Source organism: Oncorhynchus masou, chromosome 15 (assembly GCF_036934945.1).
Source record: "Oncorhynchus masou masou isolate Uvic2021 chromosome 15, UVic_Omas_1.1, whole genome shotgun sequence".
In the NCBI taxonomy this organism is placed as follows: Eukaryota; Metazoa; Chordata; class Actinopteri; order Salmoniformes; family Salmonidae; genus Oncorhynchus; species Oncorhynchus masou.
The window spans coordinates 50,730,664-50,749,649 of NC_088226.1; the positions used below are offsets into that span (position 1 = coordinate 50,730,664).

The 18,986-nt window shown below is 42.3% G+C and overlaps 1 protein-coding gene across 1 annotated transcript in view; it reads right to left on the minus strand.

Annotated features, from left to right (window-relative positions):
* The window catches only part of LOC135556875 (centrosome-associated protein 350-like), a 40,262-nt gene extending 32,850 nt beyond the window's left edge, over nt 1–7,412 (minus strand). Inside the window, exons 1-7 of the mRNA XM_064990294.1 lie at nt 7,392–7,412; nt 7,138–7,264; nt 1,608–1,651; nt 1,347–1,461; nt 1,034–1,205; nt 193–758; nt 5–91 (exon numbers count right to left, since the gene is read on the minus strand). Coding sequence (XP_064846366.1) covers nt 5–91; nt 193–758; nt 1,034–1,205; nt 1,347–1,461; nt 1,608–1,651; nt 7,138–7,264; nt 7,392–7,412 — 1,132 coding nt within the window. The remainder of the gene's footprint in view (nt 1–4; nt 92–192; nt 759–1,033; nt 1,206–1,346; nt 1,462–1,607; nt 1,652–7,137; nt 7,265–7,391) is intronic.
* Between the last annotated feature and the right edge of the window lie 11,574 nt (nt 7,413–18,986).

Below are 18,986 nucleotides of genomic sequence, written 5' to 3' on the forward strand. Positions count from 1 at the left end.
TCACCTGACAGCTGGCGAGACAGGTCTCTGTAGATCTCTCGCCACACTTTACCATCAGGAGTGCAGATCTTGGTCTCACTCCTGTTGAAACCTGATAAGAACAAATGACTGTTTGGTTTGAAGGAATGATGTAATCAGATTTTTACATCCAGTGCAATTGGAGACCAACTTTCTCTATCCAGTGGGCTTTACCTTTGTATATAGGTGTCGGAGGTGCGGCTGCCACTTTTCGTATCTTAGCCGTGGATACGGTGGTGGTCTCCACAGCTCCACTGATGCCCAGCAGCCTGTCTCTGTCAGCAGCCTCCAGGTGCTCTCTCTGTCTGCGGATCGTCTCCTTCAGCTTCTCCAGCTTGTCGTCAGGCTTCCTCCGCCTCAGGTTCTCCAGCCTCTGGGAGGCCGAACCAGGGCTTGGGGAAACAGTCTCTGCTGGGGGTGGGGCCAGGCCCTCCAGGGTGTGTGCTTTGGGCCTGTGCTCCGGGCAACCCTCCTTGTTAGCGTCTCTGGCTGTAGCAGCGTGGCCTGGGGGCCGCAGGGCTTCCAGCGTGGGACAGTGGTTGAGGTAGCGCACCACAGTGCTGTCCAGAGCAGACGAGTGTGTGCTGTCCAGGTCTCCGCGAGTCTGCTGGTCTCGCGTGTCGCTCTTGTAGACCAGCTGGCTGAGACAGGAGTCCGGGGGAGGGGGGGTGGCATCCTCCGACTGCAGACTCTGGGCCTCCAGCTGGGAGGAGGTCAGGGGGGGTGTTGGGGTTGCTTCCCTGGGGGGAGGGTCACTTAAGCATTCAGGCTATTTGAATGGGATGTGTCAAGATCACATGGCTTTGAATGGCAGCCTTATGTGCAAAGACCTACACATGTACATGTGGCTGTAAAAGTAGCGACTTAACGACCATCTCTGACTGCAGGACTTATAGGGTAGGTCAGGGACTAAAAACAACCCTTTGCACTGTATCGTCGCACAACCTCAGCATACATTAGTAAACATGGTAGAAATACACTTAAAATGTTTTTACATCTCATTAACAGTGCATACCTATAAGAGGTCAGAGGCTCTTTAAACTCAACACAGTTGTTCCCGTGGACGTTGCTGTCCTGTGTGGTGTTCCTCAGGGGGCTGCGGGAGCTCTTGTCTGGGCTCCGATGACTCCTCCTTCTGGACTTGGAGGTTCCGCCTGCCTGGGAGCAGTCCTCTGTGCGCCGCCCATCTGAGTCAGGAGAGATAGGGTTAGAATTCCTGCAAAGTAACATTAGAATGCAAAACAACGCAAAGTAATGACAATGCCTGCTGCTAAGTCCAGTTTGAGAACCTGGCTTACAAGGATGAGATATATCATTGTGTACCTCACCTCTGCGGCTCACTTTCCTGGTGGTGCCCCCAGAGCTTTTCTTTGTATCCATGACGGAATCCAGCAGAACTCCAGAGCCAGGAGAAGCCTCCAGGTGGTTCTCAATGTGCTGCAACTGTAAGGAAAACAAGAGCACCTGACTCAGACAAAGAATGCAGAACAAAAACTCAAATACCACAGCCCATGTGTCATTGCATTAAGTGGGGAGTCTACAAAAACAGAAAAACTGTGAAACAACATTGTTAATATGGGTTTACTTACAGCAGCTTTGGTCTGATTCAGACTTTTCCATGCAGCTGACAGCTCTGAGGAGAGTAAGGCATTAAATTTTTATTTTTTATTTTAAAATCAGCAACACAAAAAGGCAAACAAAGCCTTTGCAGCCCCATAGAGACATTCGAGGTAACATGAAGAGGTATCCCACATCCTTATTCCTTCAGTGTGACAGACAGAATGTTGCACTGACAGAAGAATGGTAATAGAAGAATGGGCTCCCGAGTGGTGCAGTCGGGTAAGGCACTGCACCTCAGTGCTTGAGGTATTACAACCGGCCGTGATTGGGAGTCCCATAGGGCAGCGCACAATTGGCCCAGCGTCATCCGGGTTTGGCCGGTGTAGGTCAATCATTGTAAATAAGATTTTGTTCTTAACTTTACTTGCCTAGTTAAATAAAGGCTCAATCAAAAAAATTGCATCAGACATTAAGAAGCTGTCCTGCCCAGTAGTCTGCACAGGGACAGTCAGGGGTGGCTCATTCCGCTTGGAGCTCCACATCACTCCTGTTCACCTTGAATTAGAAAAGTTTATTTTATTAAAATTGCTACAGTTCAGTTTTGCTGTACAGTGCCTTTGGGAAAGTATTCAGACCACATTACAGCCTTATCCTAAAATTGACTAAATTAAATAAAAATCAGCAATTTACATAAGTATTCAGACCCTTTGCTATGAGACTCAAAAATTGAGCTCAGGTGCATCCTGTTCCCATTGATCATCCTTGAGATGCAACTAAAACTTGGAGTCCACCTGTGGTAAATTCAATTGATTGGCACACACCTGACTATATAAACGTTGTAGAGTTGACAGTGCATGTCAGAGCAAAATTCAAGCCATGAGGTCAAAGGAATTGTCCGTAGAGCTCCGAGACAGGATTGTGTCGAGGCACAGATCTGGAGAAGGGGACCAAAAAAATGTAGGCAGCATTGAAGGTCCCCAAGAACACAGTGGCCACCATCATTCTTAAATGGAAAATGTTTGGAACCACCAAGACTCTTCCTAGAGCTGGCCGCCCGGCCAAACTGAGCAATCGAGGGAGAAGGGTTTTGCTCAGGGGTAACCAAGAACCCGATGGTCACTCTGACAGAGGGATGGGAGAATCTTCCAGAAGGACAAACATCTCTGCAGCACTCCACCAATCGGGCCTTTATGGTAGAGTGGCCAGACTGAAGCCACTCCTCAGTAAAAAGCACAACAGCCTGTTTGGAGTTTGCCAAAAGGCACCTAAAGACTCTCAGACCATGAGAAAAAAAGAGTCTCTGGTCAGATGAAACCAATATTGAACTCTGGCCTGAGCGCCAAGCGTCACATCTGGAGGAAACTTGGCACCATACCTACGGTGAAGCATGGTGGTGGCAGGATCATGCTGTGGGGGATGTTTTTCAGTGGCAGGGAATGGGAGATTAGTCAGGATTGAGGGGAAAGACGAATGGAGCAAAGTACAGAGAGATCCTTGATGAAAACCTGTTCCAGAGCGCTCAGGACCTCAGACTGGGGCGACGGTTACCTTTCAACAGGACAACGACTCTAAGCACACAGCCAAGACAAAGCAGAAGTGGCTTTGGGACAAGTCTCAATGTCCTCGAGTGGCCCAGCCAGATCCCAAACTTGAACCCAATCGTATATCTCTGGAGAGACCTGAAAATAGCCATGCAGCAACACTCCCCATCCAACCTGACAGAGCTTGAGAGGATCTGCAGAGAACAATGGGAGAAACTCCCCAAGTACAGGTGTGCCAAGCTTGTAGGGTCATATCCAAGACTCAAGGCTGTAATCGCTGACAAAGGTACTTCAAAAAAGTACTGAGTAAAGGGTCTGAATACTTATGTAAATGTAATAATTTCACATAAAAAAAAATGTTTTTTTGCTTTGGGTATTGGTGTAAATTGATGAGGGGGAAAAACAATTTAATCAATTTTAGAATAAGGCTGTAACCTAACAAAATGTGTAAAAAGTCAAGAGGTCTGAATACTTTCTGAAGGCACTGTATGTGAGAAATAGGAACCTAATGTCAGCAGCAGTACGTTTATGCTGCCATCTATCCAGGAAAACAGAGTTCAAACCACCTGAGCAGACACACATTGAAGCCAAACACTGCATTAATGCTACTTGCAGGCAGGCAAAGAATCTAAGTGACTGGGACAAGCACCTCTTACCCAGCATCTGCAGAGGTTCAAAACAGGATTGATTATACATACGTATGGATGTATGAAGGAAATAAATAACCAATGTATCATTAATGACAGACTGCTGACTCAAGAGCTGTTGCATTTCCATTTAAAGAGCTGTTCTATTTCCATTCCAACCGGGTTCTACAGCAAATACCAAACAAGGTTTCCTTATGACGGGACAGGAACATAGGAAAGAAAAATACATGACTTGAAAGTCTTCACATAGGGTGACAGTAGATGCAATGCATTTCCCTCCTATGTTGAAATTGCTTAAATTAATCAAAATCACAATTGTATGTCACATGCGCCGAATACAACAGGTGCAGCCCTTACTGTGAAATGCTTACTTACAAGCCCTTAACCAACAATGCAGTTCAAGAAATAAAGTAAAAAATAAATAAATAAAAAAGTAACAAATAACAATAACGAGGCTATATACAGGGATGACCAGTAACGAGTCAATGTGCGGTGGTACAGGTTAGTTGAGGTCATTAGTACATCTAGGTAGGGATAAAGTGACTACGCACAGATAAACAGCAAGTAGCAGCAGAGTTAAAACAAAGGAGGGGGTGTCAATGTAAATAGTACAGGTGGCCGGCCATTTGATTAATTGTTCAGCAGTTTTATGGCTTGGGGGTAGAAGCTGTTAAGGAGCTTTTTGGACCTAGACTTGGCGCTCCGGTACTGCTTACCATGTGGTAGCAGAGAGAACAGTCTATGACTTGGGTGACTAGAGTCTGACAATTTTTTGAGCCTTCTTCTGACACCGTATAGTATATAGGTCCTGGATGGCAGGAAGCTTGGCCCCAGTGAAGTACTGGGTCGTACGCACTACCCTCTGTAGCACCCTACAGTCGAAACCCGAACAGTTGCCATACCAGGCGGTGATGTAACCGGTCAGGATGCTCTCGATGGTGCAGCTGTAGAACTTTTTGAGGATCAGGGGACCCATGCTAAAACTATTCAGTATCCTGAAGGGGAAAAGGTGTTGTCGTGCCCTCTTCACGACTGTCTTGGTGTGCTTGGACCATGTTAGTTTGTTGGTGATGTGGACACCAAGGAACTTGAAGCTCTCGATCCGCTCCACTACAGCCACGTCAATGGGGGCCTGTTCAACCCCTCTCCTTTGACTTGCTCACGTTGAGGGAGAGGTCGTGGTCCATATCTGACCTCCTCCCTTTAGGCGGACTCATCGTTGTCAGTGATTAAGCCTAACACTTGTGTCGTCAGCAAACTTAATGATGATGTTGGAGTCGTGCTTGGCCACGCAGTCGTGGGTGAACAGGGAGTACAGGAGGGGACTAAGCACACACAACTGAGGGGCCCCAGTGTTGAGGATCAGCATGGCAGATGTTGCGTACCATTACCACCTGGGGGCGGCCCGTCAGGAAGTCCAGGATCCAGTTGCAGAGGGAGGTGTTTAGTCCCAGGGTCCTTAGCTTAGTGATAAGCTTTGGGGGCACAATGGTGTTGAACGCTGAGCTGTAGTCAATGAACAGCATTCTCACATAGAGGTACCTTTGGTCCAGGTGGAAAAGTGCAGTGTGGAATGAGATTGAGATTATGTCAACTGTGGATCTATTGGGATGGTATGTGAATTGGAGTGGGTCCAGGGTTTTCGGGATGGTGTTGATGTGAGCCACAACCAGCCTCGAAGCACTTCACGGCTACCGATGTGAATGCTACAGGGCGGTAGTTATTGAGGCAGGTTACCTTCGCTTTCTTGGGCACAGGGACTATGGTGGTCTGCTTGAAACATGTAGGTATTACTGACTCGATTTGGGAGAGGTTGAAAATGTCAGTGAAAACACTTGCCAGTTGGTCCACGCATGATTTGAGTACACGACCTGGTAATCTGTCTGGCCCTGCAGCTTTGTGAATGTTGAATCTGTTTAAAGGTCTTACTCACATCGGCTACAGAGAGCATGATCACACAGTAGTCCGGAACAGCAGGTGCTCTCATGCATGCTGCAGTGTTGCTTGCCACGAAGCAAGCATAAAAGGCATTTAGCTCGTCTGGTAGTCTCGCGTCACTGGGCAGTTTAAGGCAGGTTTTCCCTTTGTAGTCCGTAATCATTTGCAAGCCCTGTCACATCCGACGAGCGTCAGAGCCGGTGTTCTAGGATTCCATCTTAGTCCTGTATTGACGCTTTGCCTGTGATGGTTCTTCTGAGGGCATATCGGGAATTCTGATAAGGTCCATGTATCTAGCTATGCGTTCGTTGAAAAAAAAAAAAAAAAAAAAAACAGGGCCTTCTGGAATATCATATTTCACACTCCATGCATTCCTCTCATGTCACTGCAGTTTACTCATAATAAACGACATAATTAGGTTTAATAGGTTATCTATGTAATAAACAACAGCTCAGGCTGGCATGGATGACTATTTCAAATGGTGTTTTTAATATTCCAGATATTCCAGCCTACAGCCCATCTACTCGCAGCAACCACTTTTGACAGTCTGTCACTGGGTTTTCAACCAGCCACAAACTAAGTGTAAAATGACAGCTACAAGCTACAGTTTCAGTGTTATTAACGTTAAATTTTTTAATTCATTGTCATAAACAGTTACTACTATAAATCTGCCAAATAATTTTCAACAAAAGCATAACAGCTGAGGTGTGGCTCCCAACAAAGTTAAATCAACTTGGTTAGTTCGCTAGTAGGCGATGAAACCCAACTCCACCAACATTTGGTGAATAATTATTCACAGAAACTGTCGCGTATTACAGTTTGAAGCACAACATCGGTCGGCTGCAAGTAGTTCTCATTGTCACTGCAAAGGAGAGGTGATCATTTGTAACCAATCTAGAAAAAAACTTACTATCCAGTTTTTTATTGAATATTAAAAAAATACAATATACTTGCAGTGAAGCCGCTGAACAACTACATCACATCATTAGTCATCTAAGTGAATAGTTTGTTACCCTAGCTAGTTTACTAATTGTAGCTAGCTAACTTAAGTTAACGTTAACTATTTTGTAAGATTGCTAACTAGTTAGCGTTACCTAACGAATGATTTGCCAATCGGGGACTTACATGACATATAGTATAGAACATTTTATATTTAATCATAACTCTTCGGTAACTATGGGGATGCTTGTGCTGTGGGCTATGGGCTTGATAACATTAGCAAGCAAACATCCCCTGTTTCTAGCTGAAAGTGACAGCAGGCTAACACAGTTAGCTAGCTAGCTAGCTAGCTATCAAACTTTACTAACGCAATGTTCGCTAACAATTGGCGTAATATTAGGTAACTTTGTAGTTAGAACGCTAACGATAGTTTGGGGATTCGTTCAGATGTAATTTTGCACAACTTCTAAAATATGCCAATCGTGGCTACATACCGGTCCGGTGACGCTCCAAACTAGATGTCCATAGCTCGTGATGATGGTAATTTCTTGATGATGGACATAAAATCAGGCAACTTTTCCAAAACCGACCAAGGCCGCTGCTACTGCTACAGTAGCTAGCCTACTGTCAGATTTTTGCCAGCTATTAAGCTAATTAGCTGCCGCCTCTTGTCAATGCCACAGGCTTTGGTTTGGTTTTAGCTTCTATCAATAAATAGCTAACCGCCTTCCCTTCTTTTCCTGGTTACAGTGTTGATATTCCCCGACATTTATGAGTTAGTTAGATTGTCCACCATTGACAAAATAACAACAGGAAACTGGTGACGTGTAAACTCGCGGGAAGTGGAAACGTGACTTCACAAAACAAGACTGGAGCCACAGGTTAAGTTATTCAAATCCTTGCTGGAGCCGTCTTCAGTGGGTGGAGTCCAGAGGGGTTGCGTCACTCGTTACTGCAGACACAAAATAGAAATTGGCAATATATAATTTATTTAGCTTTAAATTAAGGTTGGGCATAAGGTTAACAGTGTGATTAAGGTTAGGGGTAGGTTTAAAATCAGAAATTGTAGAAACAGGCGGAGTTTGGCAATTTTTATTTTTAATTTTTGTTGTTATTAACAACAAATCAATACATAAAGCACATGAGGGAACACAAGCATACATAGATTACAAACAATAGACAATCGAGCTAGGGGGTACAATATCACATTACAATTACACAAGGACCTTAAGGGACATGCATATACTTACAATTCTAACAGCTTTTTTGTTAGTAGAGCATTTAACCGTCTTAAAATACAGTTCAATTTCTTTTTGTAGGGTACGAAAATGTGTTTTTCTGTTTGTAAATTTACATTTGTGTATATGAAATTTGGCCAAAAGAATAATGAAATTAATTACATAAAAATGTAAAGAATCCAAACAGTACATCTCTCCACAGTAGTGTAAAATCTTCATAAATGTGTTCAATTATAAACCTACTGATGTCTTGCCACAGTTTTCTTACATGCATACAATGCCAAAAAAGATTCAAAACTGTTTCTGGGTGGGCATTACAAAAGGAGCAATTTGAGTTTATGTTTTCCTTACACTTCTTCATATAGTGGTTGGCAGGATAATATTTATGAATAATTTTAAAGGAAACTTCCTTAATTTTGTTAACAAGTAGGTATGTGTGTGGCAACATTCACACTTTTTTCCAACAGATATTATCAATAAATCCATTCCAATAAGGCATGACATAAGGTATAGATACAACATCCTGCTGAAACAAGGATCGTATCGCTCTGTTGTTGAATGGACCAAAAGAGAAACAAATCTTTCCTACTGATGAGTCAACAGGGTCAATAGAAGGTAGGCTCTGAGGGTCAGGTCTTGACACGTTCCTGAATAATAAAGCAACACCTGAGGGAATGGCATCTAAAACAATTGCAAAATTTTTAGGTGTTACAGAGTTTAGCCATTTATGAACGTGTGGCTGTGATAACTAGTGACGATTAATGGCCGAGTTCCTTTGTTCCTTTGAAACTTCAGAAATGGTCCCCGTTTTTATTGTTTTATTTTGTATTTTTTTATTCAACCTTTATTTAACTAGGCAAGTCAGTTAAGAACAAATTATTATTTACAATGACGGCCCACCAAAAGGCAAAATAACTCCTGCGAGGATGGGGCTGGTATTAAAAATAAATTAAATAAAAATATAGGACAAAACACACATTATGACAAGAGAGACAGCACAACACTACATAAAGAGAGACCTGAGAGGACAACATAGCATGGCAGCAACACAACATGGTAGCAGAAAAAAACATGGTCCAAACATTGTTGGTCACAGACAACAGCACAAAGGGAAAGAAGGTAGAGACTAGCTGCAGCGAACTGAAAAGACGAGTGACCCAGTGATGTGTGTGCTTTGGGGACCTTTAACAGAATGTGGCTGGCAGAACAGGTGTTGTGTGTGGAGGATGAGGGCTGCAGTAGATATCTCAGATAGGGGGGAGTGAGGCCAAAGAGGGTTTTATGAATAAGCATCAACTAGTGGGTCTTGAGACGGGTATACAGAGATGACCAGTTTACAGAGGAGTATAGAGTGCAGTGATGTGTCCTATAAGGAGCATTGGTGTCAAATCTGATGGCTGAATGGTAAAGAGCATCTAGCCACTCGAGAGCACTCTTACCTGCCGATCTATAAATTATGTCTCCATAATCTAGCATGGGTAGGATGGTCATCTGAATCAGGGTATAGTTTGACAGCTGGGGTGAAAGAGGAACAATTACAATAGAGGAAACCAAGTCTATATTTAACTTTAGCCTGTAGCTTTGATATGTGCTGTGAGAAGGACAGTGTACCGTCTAGCCATATACCCAAGTACTTGACTACCTCAAGCTCTAAAACCCTCAGAGGTAGTAATCACAACTGTGTGTAGAGGGGCATTCTTCTTACCAAACCACATGACCTTTGTTTTGGAGGTGTTCAGAACAAGGTTAAGGGTAGAGAAAGCTTGTTGGACACGAAGAAAGCTTTGTTGTAGAGCGTTTAACACAAAATCCGGGGAGGGGCCAGCTGAGTATAAGACTGTATCATCTGCATATAAATGGAAGAGAGAGCTTTCAATTGCCTGGGCTATGTTGTTTATGTAAATTGAGAAGAGCGTGGGGCCTAGGATCAAGCCTTGGGGTACATTCTTGGTGACAGGCAGTGGCTTAGACAGCAGATGTTCTGACTTTATACACTGCACTCTTTGAGAGAGGTAGTTAGCAAACCAGGCCAAAGACCCATCAGAGACACCAAAACTCCTTAACCGGCCCACAGTCAAAAGACTACAATAGCCACAAGGCTGTAGACAATCCAAGCAGCCATGGCTGCAGTTGTTTAATTAACATAGCAGTCAACCTTTTTCCTGTAGTCTCAAAATGATTAGGCCTGAAAGTTTTTTTCCTTGTAATAACGTTTACTTTCGATTTCTACCTCAAATGGAGCGCACTTTGTTAAAAACATGTATTAAATCATATGAAAATGTAATTCAAATAAGTTGACTCATCCACATAAGTATACAAAATGCACATGCATCGTTCCAAGTTCAGACCATGTTCACATCAAGTATGACCTTCCTATTGGGAAAAATGCATGTGAATGCCCCTCCAACTCGTAATTACAACTAGGAAACTCGGTTATGATCTCTGGACCCCGATCTTTCCCATATGCAGAACTCTGACGTTACGCACCACTGAAAAGGGCAAAAAACAATGCCGCGATTTCGGCTGTTAATGGTGAGAATGATTCTTGCATTTCTTCCGAGCCCCGAGCATGTGAACACTCCAAGTTTTTCCTCTGATGGAGACAAGCAATTCCTCCAATCACTCCTACATGACATAAATGCGGCATAAACTTTGCAACATGGTTTACTTTGTTTGGGTTAATGGCTAGGCTAATGGCTTCTACATGAACACATGATAATAACCTGCAATTCACAGCTCCCATGTAGATGGTGATAATTAGCATAACTCTCAGTGCTTGGCCCCTCTTTCCCTCAACAAACATTTGTTCATTGAGCAGTGCTGCTGCATGAGCTAGGCGGTGGAGAACCATTACAGTGCAGGAGGTGATCACTTCCATCAGTGGTTTCATTTATACTTAGCAAAAATGTAAACACAACTATTTCTAACATTTTACTGAGTTACAATTCATATAAGGAAATTAGTCAATTAAAATTAATTCATTAGGCCCTAATGAAGGCCCTAATCTATGGATTTCACATGACTGGGAAGGGGCGCAGCCATAGGTGGGCCTGTGAACTTGGAACGGCATAGACCCACCCATTTGGGAGCCATTCCCACCCACTAGGGAGCAGGCCTAGCAAATCAGAACGAGTTTTTCCCCATAAATGGGCTTTATTACAGACAGAAATACTCCTTAGTTTCCTCAGCTGTCCTGGATGTGGAAGCCCTGGGCTGGCGTGGTTACACGTGGTCTGCTCTTGTGAGGCCGGTTGGACGCCCTGCCAAATTCTCTAAAACAACCTTGGAGGCTGAAAAGATTTGTTATGGGCCATCAGATCCTAAAAACGTTATTCAGCTGCACCATCAAAAGCATCTTGACTGGCTGCATCCCCGCTTGGTATGGAACTGCTTGGCATCCAACTGCAAGGCGCTACAGAATATAGTGTGTATGTACTGGGCTGAGCTTCATACCATCCAGGACCTCTATACCACCTGCAGTGCTGGAATCCTGAACCAAATATTGTGTGTCATTAATTTATTGTAGCCACAAGACAGTGGTGATATAGCTTATAGCCATTTACAAACCATAGCACCCTATTTCAAGTTTTATTTGTCACATGCTTTAGTTCAGTGAAATGCTTGAAGAAGAAGACAATGCTCTGATTATTGGCTGATCGCCCCCAACTTATAGAAATCCCCACCCAGTTGACTACTTTAAAGAACTCACTGATTTGGACTGGCTTTTTAGCTTGCTCATTAAGAAATGCAAAGAAGCCATGACTGAGAGCTGTTTTGGGGTGTGGTTTGATGTGTGTGTGATATTGCAAACAGCCACCATACCAACTGTGTGATGCAGCATGACAATGTGAACATGATTGGTAAAGAATCCCAAGCGCAGAGTGTTATGAATTTTCTCATTTCTAGAGTAGTATCACAGATAGAACAATTTTGGCCAACCTACATTTTAGCTGGCCCTGCCATCAAAAGATTTCCGCCAATGCCACTAACTCAGAGCCGACCAAAGTTACCTTGCTAACTCCTCAAACTAAGTACATAGATGAGGGCTCTGGCCCGGAGACATATCTACAAGGCTGTGCCTCTGCAATCTCCAATCTCCGGTCACTCTGAGAAAATAAGGGAAACGGCACACATTTAGAACACAAACACATTTAGAACACAAACGGCAGAATGGTTAGATACAGTATATCAGAGAGGAAAAGGCAAAATATTATCTATATATAGATCATCTTTGTATATACTAAGATTTCATTTGAAAAATGTCCAACTGTAATAGCTCACCAATTTTAAAGAAAGAGTTTTAGTACCCTCTGCTGGATGGTCTCCTCGAACATCCATCATCCCACCCACCTTTCCTTTCTTCCAACAAGGAAATGATTCATGTTGTATAGGTAGAACCTTATGCCAGATCAGCAACAAATTGTGCAGTATTTAGCAATAATAATAAGAGTCTGGTAGCAGCAGTTGTGATGTGTGTGTGTGTGGATGAGTGAATGTCTGTGTGGGTGTGCGCGTAAGTGAGTGAGTGCATGTGCGCTAAGGTCCGGAGAGTCAGTGCAGGTGTTCAGTCCACTGCAGGTGTTCAGTCCGGGACTCATAGCTACAGTTGAAGTCGGAAGTAATTGGTCAACCACAGGCTAGGGTTGGGTTATAAAACTACATCCTGTTCTTTGTTCTGTGGAGAGAATCACTGAGGAAAGAATCACAGAGGACAGGGGAGATGGACCATCTACCTTTCAGCATTACATCTATGATTTGTCCTCTTTGAATACACCTATTTACCTCCCCCTTATTTGCCTTGGGGTCTGTGTTATTTAAGAGTAACATCAACTGCTAACACTTGGTGCCGTGACCCGGATTAATTGGTCTTGAAAAACTAAACTGTGTGTTGATACAGGGAAAAGAAAGAGAGAGGGCTGAGCGCAACCCTCCAAAGGATTCAACTCTTAATCTCCTGATTGAATGTTAACATATTGCTGGGTGAGGTCTCCTATTGGTAGATGATTTAAAAAAAATAAACAGACATTGAATATCCCTTTGAGCATGGGGAAGTTATTAATTACACTTTGGATGGTGTATAAATACACCCAGTCACAACAAAGATATAGGCATTGTTACCAACTCTTTTGCCAGAGAGGAAGGAAACCGCTCAGGGATTTCACCATGAGGCCAATGGTGACTTTAAAACTTTTACAGAGTTTAATGGCTGCGATCGGAGAAAACTGAGGATGGATAAAAACATTGTAGTTACTTCATAATACTAACCTAATTGACAGAGGGAAAAGAAGGAAGCCTGTACAGATTACAAATATTCCAAAACATGCATCCTGTTTACAACATGTCATGTCTTGTTATGTCTGTTCCTGTCCTTTCTCTTCACTCTGTCTCTCTCTGCTGGTCTTTTTAGGTTACCTTCTCTGTCTCTCATTCTTCAGCTGTTCTACATCTCCCCTAACTACCTCATTCACTCTTTCACACCTGTTCTCTCTTCCCCCTCTGATTAGGTCTCTATTTCTCTCTCTGTTCCTGCTACTTTCAGTGTCTGATTCTTGTTTGTGTTTTTGATGCCAGAAGCAAGCTGTCGTCGCGTTTGCTTCCACCTTGTCCTATCCTGTCGGAGTCTGCCTGGCAGGTGCATCCTGCATTATACTAACGTTCTTTTTGTTCCATTGACTACGTTGGAAGAGGATTTATGCCATTCCTGTTTTTTCATTAAAGAACTCTGTTTTCTGTTAAAACCGCTTTTGGGTCTTCACTCAAGTACATAACACAACAAGGCACTAAAGTAATACTGCAAAAATTGTGACAAAGCAATTCAGTAAATGTCCTGAATACAAAATGTTATGTTTGGGGCAAATCCAATGCAACACATTACTGAGTAACACTCTCCATATCTTCAAGCATAGTGGTGGTGGCATCATGTTATGGGTATGCTTGTAATTGTTAAGGACTGGGGACTTTTTCAGGATAAAAAGGAAACGGAATGGAGCTAAGCACAGGCAAAATCCTAGATGAAAACCTGGTTCAGTCTGCTTTCCACCATACTCTGGGAGATGAATTCACCTTTCAGCAGGACAATGAACTTAAACAAGGCCAACTATACACTGGAGTTGCTTACCAAACATTTTCCTGAGTGGCCAAGTTACAATTGATTGGACATTATTTGGAAAGGAACACACCTGTCTATATAAGGTCCCACAGTTGACAGATACCTTATTTACATAAGTATTAAACTATGAGACTTGAAATTGAGCTCAGGTGCATCCTTTTTACATTGATCATCCTTAAAGTTTCTACAACTTCATTGGAGTCCACCTGTGGTAAATTCAATCGATTGGACATGAAAAGCACACACCTGTCCATATAAGGTCCCATAGTTGACAGTGCATGTCAGAGCAAAAACCAAGCAATGAGGTTGAACGAATTGTACGTAGAGCTCCGAGACAGGATTGTGTCGAGGCACAGATCTGGGGAAGGCTCCCAAAACATTTCTGCAGCATTGAAGGACCCCAAGAACACAGTGGCCTCCATCATTCTTAAATGGAAGAAGTTTGGAACCTGCAAGACTCCTCCTAGAGCTGGCCACCTGGCCAAACTGAGCAATCGGGGAAGGGCCTTGGTCAAGGAGGTGACCAAGAACCCGATGGTCACTCTGACAGAGCTCCAGAGTTTCTCTGTGGAGATGGGAGAACCTTCCAGAAGGAGAACCATCTCTGCAGCACTTCACCAATTAGGTCTTTATGTTAGAGTGGTCAGACGGAAGCCCCCCCTCAGTAAAAGGCACATGATAGTCTGCTTGGAGTTTGCCAAAAGGCAATTAAAGGACTCTCAGACCATGAGAAAAAAGATTCTCTGGTCTGATGAAACCAAAATTGAACGCTTTGGCCTGAATGCCAAGCGTCACGTCTGGAGGAAACCTGGCACCATCCCTACTGTGAAGCATGGTGGTGGCAGCATCAGCATCAGAGACTGGGAGACTAGTCAGGATCAAGGGAAAGATGATCGGAGCAAAGTACAGAGAGATCTTTGATGAAAACCTGCTCCAGAGCACTCAGGACCTCAGACTGAGTCGAAGGTTTACCTTCCAACAGGACACTGATCCCAAGCACTCAGCCATAACAACGCAGGAGTGGCTTTGGGATAAGTCTCTGAATGTCATTGAGTGGCCCAAACCAGAGTCCAGACTTGAATCTGATCTAACATCTCTGGAGAGACCTGAAAATAGCTCTCGATCCAACCTGACAGAACTTGAGAGGATCTGCAGAGAAGAATGGGAGAAACTCCCCAAATACAGGTGTGCCAAGCTTGTAGCGTCATACCCAAGAAGAATTGAGGCTGTAATCGCTGTCAAAGTTGCTTCAATAAAGTACTGAGTAAATGGTCTGAATACTGATGTAAATGAGATTCTAAAAACCTGATTTTGCTTTGTCAATATGCGGTATTGTGTGTGAAATGATGAGGGTAAAAAAAACTATTGAATCCATTTTTTAATAAGGCTGTAACGTAACAAATTGGGGAAAAAGTCAAGGGGTCTGAATACTTCCCGAATGCACTGTACTCTATTGTCCCGGAAGAGAAATTTGACATGGACAATAGAGAGTGCTGTTGCTTCCGCACAAATACATAAATACATAGAATCAATTGAGAATAATACCCATCATGCACCCCCTCCCTATCCACACAAAAAGTTAATAAGTTCATTTTCAAGTGGCAGGTAACCTAGCGGTTAAGAGCATTGGGCAAATAACTGAAAGGTTGATGGTTCAAATCCCAGAGACAACAGGTAAAAAGATCTGTGAATGTGCCCTTGAGCAAGTCACTTAACCCTAATTGCTCCTGTAAGTCTCTCTAGATAAAAGTGTCTCCTAAAAGGTAAACATTTCAGGCCAGTTCCACATGATGAACCCCCACAGGCCAGGCTCCAGTCCATTATTGCCGTCGCTCTGTCTGCCCTGATGTTAAGCAGTTTTATTGACAGGGGTAAATGTTAATGTTTATACTGTTTATACAGTTCATCACACCATCTGACGAATCCTTCAATCTCTGCCTTGTAACCGTGGTGTCAGAGCCTTTGTTTAAGAGCCAGAGGACAGCGATGTTGTCCGGGAACTTAATCACGTAGTTGTTGCCGATGCAGTCATTTGTATACAACATGAGGAGGATAGGGGAACTAGGTGGAAGCAGCATTGGCAGCCATTGCAGGTGTGAACAATTTTGAATAAGATGAGTATTGTGGTGGCAGCCTCATGTTATGGATATGACTGTTACCGGCAGGGACTGGGGAAAATGCTATAGGATCAAAATAAATAGGAAAGGAGCAAAGGTCAGGTTAAAAGTATTCTGAAAACCTAGCTCTGCGATAGTTTTATTTTTCAGCGGAACAATTACACAAATTGTAAAGCCAAAGTTACTCCAGAATGGCTTTCCAAGAGCTTTTGAGTGTTCCTGAATGATCTAATAGTCTCAGTCCTGACCTAAATCTGCTTGAAAATCAGTGACAAACATTGAATACTGTCGTCCATCAATGACTCCCAAACAAAACTTATTGAGCTTGAGTAATTTTGACAAAACAATGGATATGTTGCCCTAAGAGTTGTGCAAGGTTAATATATTCTTATTCAAAATTATTTACAGCTGTAATGGCTGCCAAAGGTGCTTCCACCAAGTATTAACTCTGGGGTGTGAAGACATAAGCAATGAATACATTAACATTTCTTATTAATTTAAACACATTTCTATAATTTGTCTTTCTTTTTAAAAAAGAGGAGGAAGTTGTGTAGATCTATAGGAAAAATTCTTATTTTATTCCTTTTTTAAATAATTTTAAGACAGCAAAATGCGAAGACTGTAATTAAAAGGGTGTTTGAACTTTCGCTAGTAACTGTATGAAGGAGCATGCAAATGCAATCCCGTCCCCATGAAGGTCATTATCATACATTTTTTTATATAAAAAATTAAATGATCATATCAAAATTCTAAATATTGATATCGATAATAAAAATGTATATCAGCAATTCAAATGATTGATATACATGTTTCTATTATTGATATACAAAATACAATTATTTATTTACAAAATTCAATGAATGTATGTTAAAACGTCTTTCCATACCATTATAGCCTACTGCTAAATGTCTGGTATTATGTGGCATGTGTTAATTCCACTCTTTGGTCCCTATGGCATTGGAGTGCAGACTGAGAAAATATAAGAAATAGTTTAAATGTGAGAGAGATTGCTCACAGGGGAGTCATGAATTGAACATATAAGCTAATGACTAAGAATTACGAGTTCCTTTTAAAACCAGAAACAACTGGGCAAAAACAGGTTGAATCACAGTTGTTCACGTCATTTCAACCAACAACAAAAAAACATCTATATGATGACGTTGAATCAACATGGAAAACAGATTGGATTTGCAAAAAGTCATCACCATAAGGGCATTTAATAGTTTTATTTCTATTTTACCTAAATACAATGACATGGTGACATTGTTTAATGATTTCACTTTGAATTCACGTTAATTGTTAACGCAACCAAATGTAAATCAAAACTAGACGTTGAACTGACGTCTGTGTCCAGTGGGAAGCTTATGTTTTTACCTGCATTTTCTATAGGCTACATACACTCCGTTGCTTGTTCATAGGGAAGGTCTAATGCACACAGGACAATTACAAAAAGTGAATTATATTGAATTACAAATCATGTTTAAATACAATAATTAATAACTTGTCCATGGGCACTATTGTATGCCTATTACATTTGGTTATATGAACAATGTGTTGGCAGTAAATTATTCATATTCTTAAATTGCCAAATACACTGACTCTCGCGGTCCCCTTGTGGTGAACAAACCTGAATGACTCCGTGAAACTCGGCAGACAGTCAATCTCTCACACAGTATATCCGCCCGGCTCTGTCTTTCCACCTCCTCTCAATCACAACAAGGAAATTATTCGATGAACATGAACGTTACCAAAGAACACTTTGTTTTTTAAGGAATCGAAGAAAAAATGGAGAGACAGCCATTATCTTTAGGTAAAATTGTATTATAATTGTTTCTTTCAAAACTGTATTTTCAGTTAGAATGAATGGGAAGGCAAATAACCTGTTCGAATGTTGTACTTGTAGCTCTATCGACTGCCAATTTCACAGCTGTTTTCGGAAGTCATAACATATGTTTAGCTTTGTGTATTGGTCCCCATTTGAAAGCATAGGAAATGTACGTTTTTGTAATGGAGAGTCTAAACAGACAACTTTTGCGTTGCGTAGACAGTCGGCTACAAGGATGAGTCCAGGCACGTTTTTCATGGATTCATATTTAATTTCTTAGTTTACAATCAAAATTGAATAGCCCTGGCTGTACCACTTCGGTGAGGCTTCAGGACTTGATGTGTTGCCAGAGGGATTCGTGTAATGCTTTTGGTTGGCAGCCACTAAACATTCTAATAACATTGTATGAGGTTTGCAATTGTAAGTCTATGCCGGGGTATGTTGGGACATTTTTGGCCTCTAATGGATTGGACAAACTACATGTCATGCGATGCATCCAGTAAATAACTGCGCCTGATGACGTATTGGCGGCAAGCGCAATATAAACATCTGGGCTACACCTCAATGGATCTGACAAATTGTTGGCTATCCTACCCTCCCATTTGGCATTGTTGACTCCCATTCCCTTCATGGACGTCATCTCACTAGCTTTAGTTTAGATCCCTGTAATATGTGTCATATGTTCCATACAGTGTTCTAGCGCGATGAGCCCAGAAGAATGTACCGCACCTAAATAAAATCTCGCAGTTACACAGGACAAACATAGGTACAAGGAAATCATTAAAGAATAGACATTTTAACAAGTATCAATTAAGTGTAGTCGGAGGTACAGTCCACCCTCACTAAACTCAACTAATACCTCACATGAACAAGTGTAAACGGTATGTTAAACAGAAATTGCCCCTAAAAACCATCTTCTCATTTAGAAAACAGCATCGATATCAGTCAGAAACATTTATTCTACTGTCAATATTTACTACAAATTGTAAATAGGATATTTTGTGAGACTTGTGGTTGTGATTGCAACACAACATTAATGAAGGATGTGTGCCCA